Source organism: Rhincodon typus, chromosome 40, assembly GCF_021869965.1.
Source record: "Rhincodon typus isolate 14 chromosome 40, sRhiTyp1.1, whole genome shotgun sequence".
NCBI classification, from domain to species: Eukaryota; Metazoa; Chordata; class Chondrichthyes; order Orectolobiformes; family Rhincodontidae; genus Rhincodon; species Rhincodon typus.
Genome location: NC_063371.1, coordinates 8078376 through 8099923, shown reverse-complemented (window position 1 = coordinate 8099923; position 21548 = coordinate 8078376). Strand labels below are relative to the sequence as shown.

General features: G+C 41.5%; 1 protein-coding gene across 1 annotated transcript in view; it reads left to right on the top strand.

The window, feature by feature from the left end:
* Positions 1–6518: 6518 nt before the first annotated feature.
* Positions 6519–21548, top strand: part of LOC109914284 (transcription factor COE2) — a 247157-nt gene continuing 232127 nt past the window's right edge. The window contains exons 1-5 of the mRNA XM_048618628.1: positions 6519–6649; positions 8479–8635; positions 9835–9898; positions 12326–12381; positions 15741–15814. Of these exons, the coding sequence (XP_048474585.1) occupies positions 6519–6649; positions 8479–8635; positions 9835–9898; positions 12326–12381; positions 15741–15814 (482 nt within the window). The remainder of the gene's footprint in view (positions 6650–8478; positions 8636–9834; positions 9899–12325; positions 12382–15740; positions 15815–21548) is intronic.

The window sequence follows — 21548 nt, the reverse complement described above, 5'->3', positions numbered from 1 at the left end:
GTAGAGTTTGGGAAGAGGGAAATGCAAAAGGTATATCAAAAAGGTGCTTCAATAAATGTGTGAGTCGATTACACGAACCGTAACAAAATAAAGTCTTGATTCCAAGTCGAGTATACTGTGAGGCAGAATAATCATAACAACGTTGGTTGAAATCACAGCAGGAAAATAAAGACATTCCAGCCCCTTTAAAAAATCGTAAGTGGGAAATAAATGCCTTTCAGTTGAACAAAATAAAGACACGACGTAAAATTATTAGCAGGTAATTCAACGTATTGGGATATTTTTTCTGTCTGCATTTTTGCCGTCTGTATCATTATGGACAATGAGGAAGGGGTGATAAATGTCGGGGCGGGGTCGAGAAGGTGAGGTCGTTTTGCGAACTTTGAATCTCCAATATCCAACAACAAAACGTAGCGTGTATTTTACGAATAATTACCGGATAAATAAATACTTCATTGACGGATTCAATGAGTTCAAAAACTGTGTGTGAGGAAACTTCGCCTCGGGCTGTGACATAATCGTATCAAGGACAGCAAGGGGTCCAATTATCCCTCGCAGTTTTAATATTCAGAGTTTCTTATGGGATATAAACTGCTGCCTGCTAATTGTCAGAGTGCATGTAAATACATAATGATTATTAAGGGGGAATGATTCAATCAATCTGTTTATCTACACCACCACCACCTCCTCCCATCCCACCGCCTACCGTCTGCTCAACGCCTACATGTGTAAAACCCGAAGTAAGTCCTTGATTCCAACTAAAAACGTGCATTTTATGCGTCTTCTGACCTCGGGCAAAATAAAAACCATCAGATCAACACTTCATCGGACTAGAACAGTTGTAGCTGAAGGTTAGGGAACCAAAAGTACCACAAAAATGAGTGTAAAAGCCGAGATCAGGGGGACTGCAGCAAACATTTTGAATTCGTAGATTATTGGTGATACTGTGTATGACTGCGTAGCCTTTGCGATTCAGAGTGTACTTAGTTCTTCCTCTTGATTTAAAAAACACCTTGCAGAACCGACTTCACTAAAGTATCTGGAAATTTTGAAAGCGGCCAGGATGGGCTGACACGAGAAACGAAACAGACTAAGTACAAGTTAATACAGAAAAATTCAGGTCAGATCGATCAGCCATTGTATTTCCTTTTGCTTTTCGCGGCGTGTTATTGTTCAGGAGCGGAGAGTATAGTGGGGTTAGGGAACAAAAGCGATCTGGAATTGGTAAGTCCATCAATAAGAGAAAAAGAAACTAAAACTCTGAATAGAATTGTCACACTTTGACCGGGGGCGCTGCGCGGTGTATGTCTCCATGTCAGTTGTTAAATTATTGTAATGTTAATTGATATTACACGAAAAATCTCAAGCTACTGTCAAACGGGACACGGTATTGTATAAACTTGTATCTGTTTAATCTATTTAATGGTCTTTGTATCTGGTGTACACTCTGATGTATGTAAGGTTTTTTTTCCTCAATGCTGAATAAGAGTTTCGATCTGATAGATTTAATTACTGCATCATCCCTTTTAACAAGCTACGCGATACTTCATTTAATCCTGGTTCATCATGTGCCACCTCTGCTCTGCCGTTTATCCGTCCAGCTATCAAACATGCTATCGTGTGAAATCCTTGATCATCATACGATGCATTAATTGACAAAACTGGCCAAAGCAGCGGGCTCTGGACACCAAAAGGCGAAGCGGGGAAGACGCGAGATCAAACCTCGACTCGCAAACAAAACTGAGTTTTCGAAGTCTGTAGATTTCAGATTTAAAAATGAAAATAGACCGGGAGGAAACAGCGTGAGAGACTTAACAACATATTTGACCTGTCTAAATAACGTACATGCATATATAAAATATGCGCACATATGACATTGAGATTGACCATATAAACATATTGTGGAAAACATTGCAGCAATCTTCTCACTTTCAAAGGACAATACAAGATATTCAAGCAGATATCTCGAGTCCTTTCGGTTTTTTTTTCAGTTCTTTCGGTTTTAACCGGCACTATACATCTGGTCTGGATCATTGTTATCTGGATCTTTAAACAGTTACCGTGTGGCAGCTGCCTGGGCCTGGCCAGGGTGACAGCGGTCTGACCCGGCTGAATGCTCGCTGCCCTCGGGCAATGGCCCGCGGACAGACGCTCCCTTCAGACCTGGGGCTCTGGCACACGCCTTCCTATTGTCCTCGGGGCCTCAGACTTCGCAGCAACAGAAAGATTTCAATACGGGCAGGAAGGGGACGGGGAGGGAGGGACGGAGTCGATTAGCATTCTCCACACCCACGGCACAAACAGACAAATCCCATTGAAAACCGCCTTCAGATGGCGGCATTTTAACTATTATTTAAACAATGACTAAATTCAACTGATTACTTTCAAGCAGATTACTCACCACTTGCTCGCAGCTGTCATGTTATTGGACTTCACTCCAATGTCTAATCTCACAAACAGTGTACTTACCAGCCAGATCTAACTGGATAATTGCAAATAATATCTGGATCAAAGCAAAGAAGAACCGTTCAACAAAATTGTTGAATTGTGATAAATTAAATATTACGGATAATAAATGAGCATTTGGATGATGACTACATGGGATAATTGGGATTGTTCCAATTTCTAATATGTGTACCCATTCCGGATTTCAGAGCCAAAAAGGTCACGTTTAATTTGCAGGTCAGAGTTTAACTTCGTTTGTCTCAACATTGTTTTTACCATTGCCAAATTAATTTATTTTCTTTTCAAAAGTGCGTTACATTTCAAAATAAAACAAGCAATTCATAATTCTCGAGGAAGCACGACAGGGCAACAATTTAACCGTGTGAAAAGTAGTTTTCCAATACGGATGCAATTTGCTGGATGGTATGTTTAGTGTTTATAATGATTCACCAGGTAAACAGACAAGGAATTCACGCCTCAGTTGCATGTTAGGATTTGGGAAACTGATCGTCCTTGAATCTCCTCTGTTTTTGCAAGGGAACATTGTGGACTAGACAACTTTCCACCAGTTTTACCTAGATTCGTTCAATCAGAAATCGTTAACCTATCCTGTGATTCTGTAACTCCGGCAATTACTGAGAGAAAAATAAATCTGCTTTGGTAATTCTCTCGCCGTTTTAATTACTATGCGACTGAATCATGAATCTATTTTCATAAAAATGAAAATCAGTTCAAGAAAAATATAAACAAACTGTTTGTTGTAGGTTATCTTGTGATATATTTTATTGAAGGCGGACATAAATTCTTTTTACGTTATTCCCTGTGCTCTTCTTGGATGACCATGTCTTGCACTCAAATTAGTTGACTTCCGTCCAAAAATATTGTCTGGATCTGTACCTTTAAGAGATCTGGGTAACAGCTGAGGGTCGCTCCGGCAGATGGTCTGTGAGCGGAGTGTCATTGTTTCTCACTAAATCTGTTTGCATACCAAGCGTCTCCCCCGCCCTTCCACCACCGCCCCCAACCCCCGCCAAACAGTCTCACGAACGTCTCCCGTTCCTTTTTCGAAAGCAAGCAAAAAAAGACAAAAGGCCAAACTAAAAAAAAGGCAAGGATAAAGTCACTTCCTAGTGCAACAGTTACATTCAAAATGTTAACGAACAGAGCCTTCAAATCGTGATGCAATAAATAAATAGATCAGATGGAAGCGAACGGGTCTTTCGGTTAAGTGATCCTATCTCCATTGTACAAACCACTGGTTCAAGTCTGTACTGATGCGTGGGAATCGTGACAAATGATTTTGCTGCTTCTTTCGCCAAGTAGCAAACTAACATCGATAACAGACACCAAGCCGATTGCTTGTCCGTGGCCTCTTTGGACCATGCACCGATTCAACATGGGAGCAAAGCTCTTTTGAAAAGCACTACATTTATCCTCGGGGTTTGCTCCAGTTAATGTGTTTTTCTGCCCAACGTGTAGAAAACAACACAAATCGTCGAATATCTGGAAAGTACTTTTTAGTGAAAAGTTGATTCGAATCAATACAGTGTGGAGCTGGAGGAACACAGCAGGTCAGGCAGCATTAGAGGAGCAGGAGAGTCGACGTTTCGGGTCGGCACCTTTCATCAGTCCTAAATAACTCTAACTCCAGTGTCCGCAGTTCTTGCTGTCTCCAAAAGTTGATTCGAGTTTATTACATTGACGAACTTCATTGTATGACAACTTTCCAAGAGGTGACAATAATTTATGTGTCAAAAATAAGGGAAATTAATATTTAAGAAAACCCCCAAAGAACTGTGGATGCTGGTAATCAGAAACAAAAACAGAAAACTGTTGGAAAAACACAGCAGGTCTGGCAGCATCCATGGAAAGAAAGCAGAGTTAACACTGACCCTTCAGAAATTAATATTCACACTACAATACTGAAGAACACAACTATGACATTCCTTTCCTGATATAAAATTACGATAAAGGATCAATAATCACTGAACCTAAATATATGACATTGAGAAATTGTATGTCATCATAAAGGATATATAATGTTTAATGATTATAACGTTCAACGAATATTAAAGAAAAATTAAAATGGATTGTTGTCGGCGGAAATGAATTTACAAAATACGTAGTCCCTCAAGAACTTAGTCCTGGTTCGGGAAGGGATTGTTTCAATCGGAAACTTCGGAAGTAATTCTTAGAATCGCTTTCCTTTTAGGTTGCATTTAATTTTGTGAAGACGTATATTGGCAGGTGAGGGGAAGTTAAGGGGGTGAGATGAAAGGAGTTTAATGTCAGGCTGAAATCGGCGTCAAACCATTTCACACAACTGAATCGGCGCCAGGTTTGTATTGGCTTCAACTAAATGATTTTCGCCATCAGTCGTGGAGTCAGAAGGGCATCGTGGTGAAACAGAGTGAATTACAAGACTAACAGCAACTAAACCCAAAGGAATAGTTACCCGAGAAGATATAGGAAGAAAAGACAGACAAGTATAAATCTGAATGCAATGTATCGCGTGACTGTCAGTGCATGAGATAAAAACAGAGTCAGAGACTGGGACAGAGACAAAACAAAACGACTGAGACAGAGGAAGTCACAAAAACAAAATGAGATACGATGGTGTTGACGGAGAAAAAGACTGATGGAGATAGAGATTTTTTAAAAAAGGAATAGTGACAGTTTAACAGTAACAGGTCCGGAGATAGAAAGAAGGAAAAATAAAGTGACACAGAGAAGGACAATGACACATCGTGACAGAGACAAGGAACGACAGTGATAAATAGTTACACAGAGAGTAACAGAGATGGAAAATCATACAGACGAACAGAGACACTGGTAGAAAACAATAGGGACAGTGACTTCAGAAAGAGAGAATAGCATATACGTACAGAGTGACAGGTTCAGAAGGAAATGACTAAAGAGACAGGCAAGGGAACAATGGCCGACACAGATAAAATAACAAGGTTAGAGAAATACGGTAACACTGGGAGAATGACAGAGCGACCTGGTGAGGGGAAATGCAGAAACAGAGAGGGGAGAGAGTTGTACAATTGAGTGACGCAAGAAATAGTAAAAGTGACAGAGCCAGAGATGGAGGCAGATAGAAAGTAACTCAAGAGTGAGAGAGACAAGAGCGAGAGTGACAGGATCTCAGAGGGAGACAGGAACACAGAATTGCGGATACAGTAATACAGTGAGAATGACAAGAACAAACACAGAAGCTGGGAGAGACAGTAGCAGGAACAGAGATGGACAAAAAAGGAACCGAGACAGAAAGACAACTAATGAACGAGAAAGAAAGAATTGAGAGTGCATGACCTCCCCATCCGACACGCGCGCACAATGGATTATAACACCCCGCAAACACTAGATCAATCAGCGTGAATATTTGGATTTAGACTGTTTTAACGGACTTTCTACATTCCATCCCTATATTATGGTAATAATATGCCTCCTATTGGTAACAGCTGGGAGAAAGGCGTGCATAAATAACCTACTTTATCCAATCTGAAAATCGCCAACACTGATCCAGAAAGCAAAACTGTAGTAGGGACTCCTTCTCCACGCCCCCGAGCTGTCAGTTACTGCTGCGGCCCTCCCGCAGAGGGAATCATTCATTAGAGTCAGGACTTTGCGGAATGGAGCTATAGATGTCAGAGCCGGTGAGCGACTCCGAGGCCCCTCACCTCTGCATCTCCATCGCCCTGGATTAAGGGCATTTTGTGTTTGTGCGTATGTTTGTGCGCGGATCAATATCTCCCCCGTCTTCTGCAGGCAGATGAAGCTTGTTAGCCCGTGACCGTTTCCTCGATGGTTTTCTGCTTGAAGGATGACAACACCCAGAGGAGGATAAATCTCCAAAAAAAACTTCACTGTTAACCGTCTCAGCGAAGCTTGTGGCATTGGAGATCTTTCTTAAAACAACTTTTAACCAAATCTGTGAAACTTAAATGGTGTGAGTGGGAAGCATAACGCTTTCTACTCTGGGATTTTTTTTCACTCAAGAAGGATTTGCAATTGTCCATTTTTAGCCCGATTTTTTTTAAAAAAGTGCTCATTCTGAACTATTACTTTAAATGTTTGGGATTCAGGACCATATACCGAGAGGGGCTGATATCAAGGACAAATCGACTGGGAGTGGAATGGACGCTGTTCGATCTTGGGTCCGGACCGTAGGGGTGGTGGCCGCCAATGTCGCGGCACAGAGGTACAGTAAACAACAAACTAAATTAAAACTACATGGCAGGTTGATTATGAATTCAAATAATCCTTGGTTTGGCTAACAACCGCACCACAATCCAACATCCTGCCTCCCTCCTACAACCTGCTTTCGCACTACTTAGAAACCCCTTAACTGTTCATGGGGAGCAAAATAAACGAAACGCAATTCCTTTCAGATTTCGACGTTTTAAATTCAGACTAAAAATTACTGAAGGGCCGATATTGCAATTTAGTTTATGGTTGTTGTGGGACTTGGAAGGAAGGGGAGGGGGTGTTGGTGATGGTGGTGGTCGGCGGGGGAGGGGTGCGGGAAGGGGGCTCAGACAATTAATTTTATGAAACAAGGAAGCGGACAATTCCGTTTGTCCCTGCGCTACAACCGTCATCTCCAGTGGTAGTGAGCGAGATATTTCATTAAACCATTGTACCGTATGTTCAATGATGGGTTAAAATGGGAGAGGCGATCGCGTGCTCTTTAATATTTACCGCACGGCTTTAAAATATTATAAGGGCAAAAGGCAAATTTGAAATTACTGGCTAGAATCTTTGGCCAAGGTTTGGTGACTATCCCTCCCAGGTGTGACAGGATCTAAGGACTTCAATGTGCGCTGACGATATTTTGAAAGAGTCACAACTTAACGGTCGGAATTGACAATCTCCAACACACTGTTTTATGCATGGAACAAATCATTGTGTCCACACTCAATCCAAAACAATCACCTGCACTTTGCAGCAACATTGCGTTGTCATTTTTTGTAACAAAAAATAAGCAAAAGTCTTAGTACCTTCAGTAATATTTTAAAAAGCAGATCAAATATGTTTTGTTTTAAATCTACTGGCTGAGTTTATAATTTGAAGAGGTTTGACACCAGAATCACAGTTTCTCCTTTTCTCGAACTGGTGCATTTGAAACGAAATTCACTTCTTGAAAAATCAAATACCTTTTCAATAAAACCCAACGAAAACATGAGATGGAGAATTTAGTCATCCGCGCCCGCCCGGTGTGCAGGATGGCACGGAATGATCTTCCCCACTCGGAAAACATTCTCTCAGCGACTCAATTCCCTTCACTCTAAGTTACCGTGCAAGAATCGCTGCCTGCTCCAAATTATGAGCAGAGGTTAAAAAAAAACTCTATCCATCTTCTTATGTTCACTGCGTTCAAATCGACTGTCAATCATGATCGAGGAGATTTTTCTGCCCTTAATATTTTAATATTTAATGATGTTGCCTCTATTGTTTTTTTGGTCAGAAACAATCAATGTTTCTGATTTCCTTTCACTTCCAGGGACACCTCTGTTGAATGCTAAAAACAATTCTTCATTGTATTTTTTTTGCCAGCTATGTAAATTGGTTGCGATGTACTTACTGTTTTCCGGCCTGTTAGTCATTTCACATGAAAAGACTGTAACTGTATGTGTGATAAACGTCAGTGCTGAATGACAGCGCGGATGTAAGTTTCTAAAGTACAGATACTTAAAGTGCCGGTGTGCGAAACACATTAAAATTTCAATTTTAATGCAATCAATTGGAGAAACAGATTCTGACAAAACACGTTTCTCTGTGCGTCTTTTTTTTTCCCTTTCATGTGAAGTTGCCAAATGAATAGGCGACAGACCTCCGAGTCCGCCGCGCATCTAGTTTACTTCCTTTGTATCCTTGTTACAGGGAACGGGGGTTTATCTTGTGTCATGAAGTTGGCAGCGGGACTGTACATGCGCACCTCAATAGATAAATGACCAATCGCAATATTGGCGCTCTGGGACCTGCCTGGCAAGTTTTTCTTACCCGCTTTCTTTCTCTCTCCCTCCTCAGCGGCGTGGCTCTGGCCAGAGCGCACTTCGAAAAACAGCCTCCGTCCAATTTACGGAAGTCCAATTTTTTCCACTTCGTTCTGGCACTTTATGACAGACAGGGCCAGCCAGTAGAGATTGAGCGAACCACTTTCACAGACTTCGTGGAGAAAGACTTGGTACGTAAAGAAAGCAGTTTCGCCCTCAACCCGAGGAACATAAATAAATCATTGACAATAACTGGTATTGGGCCCTCAAAGTGGTAGTGTGTGGAATTTATGTTTTCTCAATTTTTAAAGAGCGGGCTATTTCACCCGCTGTCTAAATATTTTCGTGTATGTCCCTTGTTAAACAAACCACCCGCACATTCCAGGTTTGCGCGCTCAACAACAAATTTCTTTAGCCCGAGTTAAATCAAAATACTTGCGTCCAATAAATGGCTTTTCCTAAGTGTTAAATTTTTGAGAACATAGCCTTGTTGCCTCAAATACCAACTGTGATCAAAAGAATGATGAAGCCGCTTGCCAAGGAGTGTTCAATGAAAGAACGGAATCGAAGTTTAAAACCAGGAATTCACTCAGAGTTTCTGACCGTGCTCCACAACTTTGCTTCACAGGCTGTATTTTACATGCTATCGATCGGTTGTCAGATCACAGAATCTGATCACACCGTGGAGCGAGAATGCTGGGGCTGGGAATATACCCGGTTCGGGGAGACTCGGCTCCTAGGCGTTTTACACCGCTCCAAATTGACTTTAATGTATTGGCCCACGGCGAGAACTGGCAGTGGACGTCCAGCTGGACATTTTTTTCATGCTAAAATCTTTCACCTGAAGGCGTCAACCGAAAAAAAGAGGCAAAGTGGGCTCTTCCTTCTTGAACATGTGAAAGAATTTGTCACTTGTCAGAGGACATGATCTGCTGAAATTGGGGCGGAAAAAGAAGTTTCAATTTTCAACCTTGGGCATTAGGTGTGGATATATTGGGTTAAATGGACCAAACTCTGTCCTGTGATTCACAATTGCAGAGTATTTTCACCAACTTTAGTGGATAACCGCCACTGCTCGTCCTGGTCAGTTTAGCGTCCGTTCAAAGCCCATTTAAAAGGATGACAATTTCCGATTAATACCGTCACTCACCAGCTTCGCCAGAATTTGAAATGCTTTATGCTGATTCTCAGGGTCCCGGCTTTTCCACGGAGGAGGTGGTGATGGTCATGTGTTGTTGCACTCAATGGTTCAGACTCAGTCGACTTTCGGTCTTTAATCTTGCAAGTGCTGCACATTGATTATCCTTGCAACTGCGACAACGGTTTCCGTTCAAAACATGACAGACCAAGGAAGGATGAATATCTAAATAACGTTAAATTTTTTTTTCAGGAACCGGGAAACGACAAAACTAACAACGGGACTCATTACAAGCTGCAGCTACTCTACAGCAATGGTAAGTCAGCCCCGAAAATCATGCGATCAGCCAGCGCAATCTGTCCCTTTAAGATCGCGACACGTTGTAAAATATCTGGGGTAACGGCCTGTATTTGCGCTGAATTCCTTCCAACGCAATTCTGAGCGCGACCGGTAAAGAGCGAACTGAAGAAAATGAAACAAACCAGTTTAGCGCGGGCTGCAACTCCCAGAAATTGCACAGCTTGTTGACATAAACTATTTCAAAACATACAACTCAAATTATTTCCAACTCTGTCCAATCATTCAGTTGAATGTACATTTAGTGTCACTGCAGCGATTGGCCGAGCGAAATTTAAATTCGTTCAAAACCTACCTACTCGCACAAAGTTAAAATCGGCTCTAATTTTGTGACTTTGTGTGGACAGGGAAGGTTTCGAAACGCTAACAACCACTAATAAAACTAACGGCGGGAGGTCCTCGTTTGCTTCACGTACACAGATTGAAAGAGATTATAATTTCCTTATAACACTGAGATCACCCGAGAAACGGACTGCAAAAAATCAGGGGCACTCGTCAATCTATCAGAATAACTCTTTCTAAGCACGGTATATTCAAAACTAAATGATAAATAATAACGCTTGTTTCAGCCGTCTTTTTTTTCCAACGAAGACTCTATCTCGTAAGTTAGACAAAGGACAGCCAGTGGACATGACCTACGTAGATTTCTAAAAGGACTTTCACAAGGCGCCACAAAGAAGGCTGTGAAATAAGACAAGAGCCCATGGTGCTCTTGGCAAGATACTGATATGGATGGAGGACTGACTGGCAGAAGGCAGACAGTTGGGATAAAGGGGTCTTTTTTCAGGATAGCAGCCGGTGACCAGTGGAATTCCTCAGGGGTCAGTGTTGGGATCACAATTTTCATATTAAAGATCTGGACGAAGGAACCGAGGGCATTGTTGCTAAACTTGCGGATAGGCGGAGGGATAGGGAGTATTGAGTGTGCGGGAGGATGTGGAAAGACTTAGGCTAGGAGAGTGAGTAAAATAGTGGGAGAGGGAATACATGTGGGAAAGTGTGAGGTCATGTCAGAAGAATAGAGGCAAAGACTATTTTCTAAATGGGAAAAGGTTTTGCAAATCTGAAGCACAAAGGGGCTTGGGAGTCCTCTTTCAGGATTGTCTGAAGGTTAACATGCAGGTTCAATTGGCAGTTAGAAGGCAAATGCAGTGTTGGCATTCATTTTGAGAGAGCCAGAATACAACGCCAGGGGTGTACTGCTGAAGCTGTATAAGGCTCAGATCAGACTGTATTTAGAACATTGAGAGCATTTTTGGGACCTGTCTCTAAGAAAGAATGTGCTGGCCCTGGAAGGAGCCCAGAGGAGGCTCACAAGAATGATCTCAAAAATGTAGAGGAGTTTGTTGTGTGAGGAATATTTGAGGACTAGTTCTGTACTTTATGAGTTTAGAAGGATGGTGGGGAGGGGGTGGATCTCATTGAAACTTACAGAATTCTGGAAGGCCTGGATAGAGTGCACATGGAGAAGATGTTGCCACTAATGGGAAAGACTGAGACCCGAGGCCACAGCCTCAGTGTGACAGGATGACCCTTTTGCACTGAGATGAGGAAGAATTTCTTCAGCCAGAAGGTGGCAAATTGTAGAATTAATTGCTGCAGTTGGCTGTGGGAGACAGATAGATAGGTTCTTGATTAATAAGGGAATCAAAGTGTACTAAGAGAAGGCAGAATGGGGTTGAGAAACCATGGTCGAAGGGTGAACAGACTTGATGGGCTGAATGGCCTGATTCTGCTCCAATATCTTATAGTCTTATGGTGTCATTTTAAATTAGTTCATCCTTTTGAGAAATCAGTTCTTTTTTCTCAATTATTAGCTCGAGGTCTTGTATTAGAAACTGCACGGCATAGGAAATGCACAGTCTGGTAATTTCGTCTCTCAGAGGGCAGTGTATCTGTGGAATTCTTTATTATTAGAGGGCTGCGGAGGCTGGATTATTAAGGACAGTGAAGACCAAATTTTAGACAAACTGAACCAGTCAGGGAATCAAGAGTAAAAAGGTGAAAATCAAGGCAGAAAAAGTAACAGTGGAGTTGAGGATTATCGGATCAACCGTAATCTCATTGACTCGATGGGGTGAATGGCCTACTTCTGCTCCTCCAGCCTATTGACTACAGGGGAGAGAATCATTGAACAAACGAATAACACAAGGAGCGGTGATTTTATGAAGCTCTGGCTCACACAAACATTGGTCATGGTCGTGGAAAAGAAAATGGCAGTTAAACTACTGGCGGGTACTCGAGATACGGTTGAACTCTCTGTGATTGTCCGCTACAATGAACATGTAGGAGCGATAACACTGCAACCTGTTTTCTGGCGAGTCAATTGCAAATGCATTAAGAAAAGCAGAAGGTTTCTTGTTGCTGACTTGTTGTTTTTGTGCAGGTATGCGGACGGAACAAGACCTGTACGTGCGACTCATCGATTCAGTGACCAAGCAGGTACAGAAATTGTTTGCCCTTTCCCCAATATCATCAATGACAAAGAGCATTGCAGAAAACCCGCCAAATTCTTCCGAGATCACTGTTCTGAAAGCAATTTGAATGAAAGTGACATGGAAGGTCAGCGGTGTAAGGCCGTGTCTAACCATTTGTCACGATTAAGGGAACGGTTATCACAGTATTATGCAGACAACAGATCTCATGGATCACACGTGTGCAGCAGAAGTTCTTACCCATTGAGTGTTGTCATGGAAAGCCAGTGATCCTGATATTCTGGCAGGATGGGATCTAAGCAGCACCCATTATAGACGCCTGGCATGCGATCGTGTAACCTGGGAGTAAATAAATGTTTCAGGATAAATTATTATTTATAAGCCGAAAACATGCCACTGTTGTGCCTTCTCGTGACAAATTTGCTAGAGAGCATCAAGCTTAGCTGTGTACTCGAATAAAGGCAAAATACGGCGGACACTGGAAATCTGAGACAAACAGAGAACGCTGGAGAAACTCGGCAGGTCTGGCAGCATCAGCGAAAGGAGCAACAGAGTTCACGCTTCCAGCTCAGAAGGACTCTCAAGTAGAAGTGCCAGACTCATCCGGTGTGAGGGATAAATTCTGGAGAAGAAAATGCTGGACTCGAAACGTTAATTCCGTTTCTCTCTCCACAGATGCTGCCATACCCGCTGAGTTTCTCCAGCATTCTCTGTTTGTTTCAACTCAAAACATCCCATTGACAGTCTAGCTTTCTATTAAATCAACATTTCACTTTCTTCCATAATGAATCCATTTCCCAACAACAATGGGGTTCTGGAATGACTAGTCCCGTGATATTTCCACTACAGTACTGCCTCCGCACTCAATTGACAGTCTAGGCTTACGCTCAGCAGGTACAGAACTGCACAACAATTGCAGATCCCATTTGGAAAAGATAGAATAAATCTCGGGGAGAGGATATTGTCCATTGTAACATCCAAGCAGCATCAAGGATTAGTCATGCTAAGTAAGTGTTTTGACCTGGCAAATATGCTTTGGTGAACTGGAAATTACCAATATCCTAACAAAAGCAAAAATATGTGGATGGAGGAAATCTGAAATAAAAACTAAAAACTGGAAATTCTCAGCAGGTCAGGAGAGAAAAATAAAGACAATATTTGAGAGTGATGACCTTTCACCAGAAACACAAATACATATTCCATTTATGAAGTATATTGCACTGATAGTTGCTCAGCATCAATTTCATGGTAATTTGTGTGAAGTAATATAAAAGTGATCCAAATATAGTAAATCTTAACTTGTTCATTTATTTGGTGAGTTTTTGGGCTGAAGGAATGGAAAGCATGTCCATTTTCACCCATGTCAGGGTAAATGTCAATTAATCAAATACAGAAAGCTTTACCACAGAGATTCCCTCTCCTCTGCGCCAACAATGCCAAATTCGCTGAGCACAAATCCTCCCCATGACACCAGTGTGAATTTCTTTCAATTTCTATGCCAGATGTGCCTGGAGCCACTCTGAGTCAGTTCACACTTTATGATGTTGGCTCACATTCATGAGGAACTGGGTTGCTACTCCCCCAAAATGTGTTACACTGGAGAGCCTAACAGCCAACAACAGAAGAAATCTTATTTCACTTGAGGATGATCATAGCTGACAGCAAAAGGAAATTTTCATCCCATCAGTCTGGGCCAAATTGAAACCCAGGTCTCAGAGGTGAAAGGATAGGGTCTAACTCACTGCACCAGCTAGTTCCTTAAGTGTTTAATACATTTAACAGCTGTGCACATTATTTCCTGACATCAACCAAGAAAAAGTTCTGTCAGGCTGTTCAAGAGAACTACGTCAAGTGTAAACTATTCATCCATATGCTTACTCAAATTCGAATCAGTATCTAATTTTCACTTTATTAAGAGCACATATCTAAGTGGTTGCATTGTTACTTTATAAGCGTTACAGAGGGGTGGTTGACACCTCTCTGATAATTAAAATCAAAACACCCAGAGAAGCTTGCTTCGCCTTGTAATCTGCGAAAGGAAGTGTGAAAAATAGTATAACCTGCCTCTCACCCCCAATCTGTTATAAAGGAGTGGTTAAATGAAAGAAATCCCTGATACTCACTTTATAAACAACAAGTAACAATTTATTTATCTAACCCTAACAGTGAACAAATGAACAGAACTACTAACAAACTGAACAATCCCCCCCTTAACTGCTAACTATTCCCGAATAAAACAAAATTCTAATGGTATGCTGCTCCAACAAACACAAGTCCCACTGACATAAACCAAAGTAATAAGAAAAAATAAATTGAAATTTAGTCTCTCAAAATTACAGCCAGGAAGTGTCTTCTCGAATGTTCTTTGCCTTCTTGCTGTTTTCAATTCAGGAATGGCTTTTTCCATTGAATTCTTGTATCAGGAATATTAGCAAAGAGTGCCTTAGTACTATTATTTAGATGAGAGCTGAGACATTTCTGTGAAAGCCAATGATTTCTCTTCAGATGGCAGTTCGCTCTCACACCAACCTTCAAGTGCCCTCTTCTTTTATACTCTTGATGACCTGTTAATTTCTTACAATAGGATTGGTTCTAGGTTGTCAAAAGCATCAGATTTAAATTTGATTGGGTTTTGGTATCTAGGGCCTGGTTTAAATTAATTGGCTAAATTCAAAAATCTGCTGTCATGGTAAAAATGCTGCTTTGCCTGCTAACAGTATAGCTGTTTTGATATAACATTTCAATTTCAAGAACTCTTTGTGCATCCGCCACTGCCTGCAGACATTTTTTAAAATCTCCAAGCCTAAAACACATCATCTTTTAAAGGAACCATGCACTCTTTCCCCCATATCATTTTACCAACATCAAATACTCTACCTAACTTCGCAACATAAGCCATGGGTCAGACAAAGTTTGGTCCCAAACTAGTTGGAAAGACACCATTGGCAGCAAGAGTACACAAAGGTAGACAATCATGATTTGGCCAGCTATCAGGATACTTAACTTCAAAGGATGCTCAGAAAGTTGAACTACTTCTTTGGAAAAGTGAATTTAAATCTCAAAGAAGAAAAGGGAATTGCCAAATCTTTTAACTGCTGTGAAAACTCAAATATCAGGGCCAGGTTTTGTGGAATAATACCAAAGGATACTTGTAAGTGTGAAAAAAATTATTAGGAAGACCCTGACTAACAGACATGATGAGACATTTGTCTGGAGAGAGAAAGACTTGAAGTATCTGTTGAGATGATGGTTTGATGGGCATGCTGGTTTCATGATATTAAGCCCAAACAATTTTTCTTCTTCCAAATTTTCTTCACATTCCAAATGTTTTAGAGGTTATCAACCATATTCTAACTTCCATTACAGCCAATTGTCTACGAGGGTCAAAACAAAAACCCAGAAATGTGCCGGGTACTTCTCACACATGAAGTAATGTGCAGGTAAGGAAAAGTCATTGGCAAACCAGCCATGCTGGTCTTGTACTTCAGTTGAAGCATGGTTATAAACTTACCCCTGTAATGTGGAATGAATCTGGATCTATTCTAGAGACACAAACATCACAATGAATGTTGGCATCCAGCTGTTTCATTGCATTGAATCTGCCTTGTGAACGGTTCAACATTGTGGACCAATTACAATGCTGTTAAATTGAAAGCCTGATTGAAAGACAAAAACCCTTTAAAACAATCTGAGCTTGTTGTTTCTGCTATATGTGTTTTAGGGTTGATTTATTAAAGTGAGGGAAAGTCATTCATAGAATCCCCACAGTGTGGAAACAGGCCCTTCGGCCTAACAAGTCCACATCAACCCTCGGAGCATCCCACCCAGACCCATCCCCCTATAACCCACCTAAGCTACACATCCCTGAACACTATGGGCAATTTAGCATGGCCAATCCACCTAGCCTGCACATCTTTGGACTGTGGGACGAAACTGGAACACCTGGAGGAAACCCATGCAGACACGGGAGAATGTGCAAACTCCACACAGACAATCACTCAAGGGTGGAATTGAACCCGGGTCCCTAGTGCTGTGAGGCAGCAGTGCTAACCACTGAGCCACCGTGCCACCATCTCAGAACTCAAAGGAGAATATGACAATATTCTACAACGGACTTTGCAATTCATGATCCTATAGTCCAACTGGATTACTGCTAACCCATCAGCAAAGTAAAAGCTGGAGCAGAATGACATTGATGTATTTGATTGTTTCCCTGGAGTTATTTTAACCATTGTTTCAGTATTGAACTATAATGTGAAGCTGACACCCAATCTGATCCTGCCAGTTCCTGCTAAGAGGGCTACATCAAAATGATGTCACAATTCTATCTTCGCTAATCTAGAAAGAAAGATTGTTGTAGTGCACCATTTCAACAACATCTTGAAGTGATTTCAGAACTAACTTCCAATTCTGTAGAGCATCACCACAATAATTAATCAGCCCTGTCTTACAGATAGCATCATCATCTATTGTTCGAGTACCCTGCATGCAGGGACAGTGTAAACATGTAAAGCTTTTAAACTTCCCTTTGTCATTCTACTAATTTTCAAAGCTAAAGCTTTGGTGCATCAATGTGGGCACTATCACACTGGTATCAGTCCTCTAATCTACTGAGAAAGCAAACTACCTCAGGTTCCTGCTCCCAATCACTTTCTATTAAAATCTGCTGAATGTGCACGTGTACATGTGTTCTAGGGTTGTTCAGTGGAGAATCAGGGTTGGTTATAATGGGTGCTGTAAGTAGATCTGTTAATGAAGATAGTTTAGTTTCGCATTAGAAGAGCAAACATTTGGGTGAGACATCACAGGTATGGAAAGTACACCTCTTCTCAGTAGCAACACTGGGAGAAATCTTCAGAAAAGCAAATACAAAGATCGAAGCATACTCTTGCAATGAAGAAAACACAAGTGAATACATCTCCACCTTAATCCGCACTCACACACCATGTCACATTGTGAAAATCAAAAATTATAATTCACAGGTGCAAAACAGCACATAATGATGGGAGGCTGTGTTACAGAACTCATCCATGGCATATCATTGGCAGTCAGGTGTTACACACCAAAAGAACAAACAGAGCAATATCTATTCTCCAGGGATGGACCTGTTTCAGGTGCCGTGAGACAGACTGGTGTCTAAAATTCACATACAGTTTGGATCCGAGATGATCTTTCACAGAGCTTTCACTTCCCCATATGTCAGAAGGGTCAGTTTCAGTTTTACTATACAATGTGCAACACATTTCTCAGGAGTGTCCCCAACACACTGGTCACTTTTTTGTATTCATTCATGGGATGTGAGTGTCACTGACTAGCTATCATTTATTGCCCATCTCTAATAGCCCAGAGGGCAGTTAACAGTCAGCCACATTGCTGTGAATATGGAGCCACATGTCGGCCAGACCAGGGTAGGATGGTAGATTTCCAACCATGGAGGACAATAATGAACCAGTGTTGCAGACAGGGCTTATATGGTTACCATGAGACTAGCTTCTTTATTTGAGATTTTTATTCAATTCACGCTTCACCATCTGCCACAATGGTTTTTGAACCCATTGCATTAGCCTGAGGTCTGGTTTGCTTGCCCCTGACATTAACATGGTGCCACCTCTTCCACCTTTCGTCATCTAAAAGTTCTGTGGACTCCTTCTGGCAAATCTTCACTGCAAAGTACTTTATTGCTGCCCAGGGTGCTGTGCTCGGTGTATTGTATTTTGAGTTACGAATTTTGGGTGTAAGTATTTTTCCATGGTTCCGGGCAGTGTCTGGCTGGCACTCCTGTACTGAAGTAGTGCTGCGTTGTTAGTGTTGTCATCCCTCAGATGAAATGTTGACACAAAGCCCTGTCTGCTTGGTGCAATTGTTCAGATGAAATGATGAATCTCCCACAACATGATTTAAAGAGCAGCGATGTATTCTCTTGGTCCCGTGGCCAATATTCTTCTCTGAACTGGCATCATCAAAGCTTAATGTGGAGTCTTGCTGTTTGCAGTGTGAGAATCATTGAGGTCTACAGCATAGAAAAAAGGCTCTTCGGCCCAAGGAGTCCGTACCAGGCAAAAACAACCACTTAATTATTCTAATCCCATTTGCAAATTGGCAATTGCATTTCCAAGCATCACAACATCTGTTGTGTTTAAAGATGAAGCACTGTCAGAAGCATGTTAAGATGGTTCTGAGGGATATGATAAGGAGGTACAGAAGTTCCTCTGATTTTGTTTTTTTAAACAAGCAATTGTAGGAACTATTTGATTTGCACTGAAAATGAAGTGGTAGGGGTTAAGAAATGGCATGAGCTTGAGTCTCTGGCCATTGCATACTGGTTTTGGCAGCTGAACCTTCAAAAAGGGGCCGACTTGGGACAAAATTTCCACCCTAAACAGGCGAGAGCTTCCTTCACATATTTAAAGCAGGAAAGAAGGTTGTACCACTTTCAGGCCTGCTGTCTGTTTGGTGCCTGAATCTGCAGCAAACCCATGGGAATCTGGTGGGAAGGGAGGCTTTGGGTGCACTGCAGGTAGAGGGGCCTTTAAGGGGTTCTCAGAACCCTCACTTAAGTATTTCGGCCCACTCACTGAACTTCTTTGTTTTTTATTCAGGGTTGAATTATAGCGTTTATGTAAATTTATCTCCATTGTACCCAAGTTCTGTTTATTGACATTAGAGAATTGGCTATCAGTGACATTCCAATTTTATGTGCTGAAATGGAAGACGAAGAGTGGCATCAGGTTGTGCAGGCTGTTTGAGAGACATGCTGAGGTGTCTTGTGAGCACTCCTCCTGAACTTGGCAGATAGGTTCAAAGGGCTTTAGGAGCAGATGCCTAATGCTAACACAATAAATTGTGTATGTGTCTGGCCTACCATTTTGTTGGAAGATTCTTCAGCAGCATCCCCCTTCGAACCATTTCTTACTTGGCACTGCAAGATGCAAGGCACTTAGATGTTGATGGAGCACTTGCATTAGTTGTGTGACCACAAATATCAAGATGCTGCCTGCGATTTCTGCAGACTTGTGCGGAAAAGTTCATGGTATTTCTACGTTCAGGATTGTAGGTTAACAAAGAGTTAGCTGCTAATCTGTGCCATCTGCTGTAGGAGGATGTGGAACACAACTTGAATATACCTTGCCCCGAGCAGAAAAAGTCTGCTGGGATCTGAAACCTGGTTGCACCTTCTTCTGGACAAGGCTGTCTTGTGAATAGTATTGGGTAACAGCAGAGAGGACAATCCTCCTTAGATTAAAAGATGATTTCATGCAATGCATTTGGATCTGAAAATGCCAATGTATCAGAGTCAAACAAAATGGAGGTACAAAGCATCATATACAGCACTGTCTCATACTAGATACCATAAAAACGATCAGAACAACTGCTGACAAGTGTTTTGGTCCCAAATCCAAGGATGTTTGGTTCACACTGAGAGTCTGGTGGAAAGGTGGAAAGAGGTGCTTTAATTAAGGTTCACTCCAAGAAGTCAAGGCTTCAGAACAAGACATGAATGGGGAAAGACAAAAGATGTGGATCAAGATATCTTCCTGCAGTGAGACCAGTGATGGAGTGACTTCACAAGCCACAATGTGAAGCAAGTGCAGCGAAAGCAGCTGAGTGGTGAGCTGAATTCATGAAAATTTCCAGTCTTTCCAGTAAAATTAAGGTTTTCTGTCCATGTTTAGGTCTTTAGGCTTTTTCTTTGTTTTTTCCCTTAAAAGATAGCTTGTTAATACAGATAATTGTTGAAAAAAGTAACATAATGAAGTGTAAAGAGCATGAATTCTAGATTAATTAATGATTAAATTCAACAAAATACAACAGTGATGGTGTTTACTGCTGCCCCTTTGGAAGCTGTTGAATGCCAAGGTGACCTAAGGTGAACACATTTGACTTTTTGTGACTCAAGAAACTTCAGAAATGAGTTGAGGAGCTGCAAGCATTGCTCACATCAGGGAGGGGGTAAGTTACACGGACATTTGGCTGCAGGCAGCAGTCACACCCCTCAAACTAAACTCAAATATTTCTTCCACGCTCGGCGTGAAAAGATTTTCTTTCCTCAGAACTCGTCTAAACCACTTGATCTTCAACTTAAACTTATTCTCTCTGGTCTTAGACATGTCTACCACGGGGAAAAAGTTTTTTGCCTTGTTCACAATTCAAAAGAGGCCAGCATATAAGTTCAGCAGATAATACAGAAGGCAGATGTGATGTTGGCTTTTATTCCCAAAGAATTGGCGTATAAAATTAGGAAAATCTTGTTAAAACTATGCAGGACACTTGTTAGACAGCACAGAGAATAATGTGAGCAGTTCTGGACCCCTTATCTAAGGAAAGATGTACTGCCATTGGAGACCGTCCAAAAAAGCTTCACTCAGTTGATAGGAGCAAATTACTGCAGGTGCTGCAATCTGTACTGCAAACAAAAAAAAGTGCTAGAAATCATAGCGGGTCAGGCAGCATTCCTGGAGACACAGCAAGCTAACGTTTCAAGTCTGGATGACTCTTCATCAGCTCTTACTTACATTCGAAGAAGTTTGGAGAATTTTCATTACATTGATTCCTGAGGATGCAGGTGTTGTCTGATGAAGGAAAGGTAACAAGTCTCTACTGACTAGCGTTTAAAAGAATGACAGGTGATCCTATTAAAACATAGAATATTCTGAGGGGGTTTCACTGGATATATGCTGAAACGATTTCTGTTCATGGAGGGGAAAGATGAAGGAATCTAAAACTAGGAGGTACTTATCAAAATTTGTGCTTCCCATTTAAGATGGAGTTAAGGAGGAATTTCATGTCTCAGAGTGACTTTCATCTTTGAAATTCTCTTCGACAGAGAGCAGTAGAGCCTGAATCATTGCTTATATTCAAGGCTCAGTTAGATAGCTTTTTGATTTACAAGGGAAATCAAAGGTTGGGAGGACAGACAGGAGGATGGGGTTAAGGCAGCAATCAGATCAGCTTGTTACTTAAATGGCTTAGTAGGCTGAAGGGGCCAAATTCTCAAAGCAACTCCTATTTCTTATGATCAACTTCTACAGTTTCAAACAAGAGATGGTCCTGGAGTGCACCACCTGTTGTCTGCAGACTCATGCAAGCACTTGGTGATCCCTTCTCCTTCTCTTTGGCCCACTACTTCTTATTCTCCTACTCATTAGGCCATGGCAAAGAATCCCAATGGTTAGC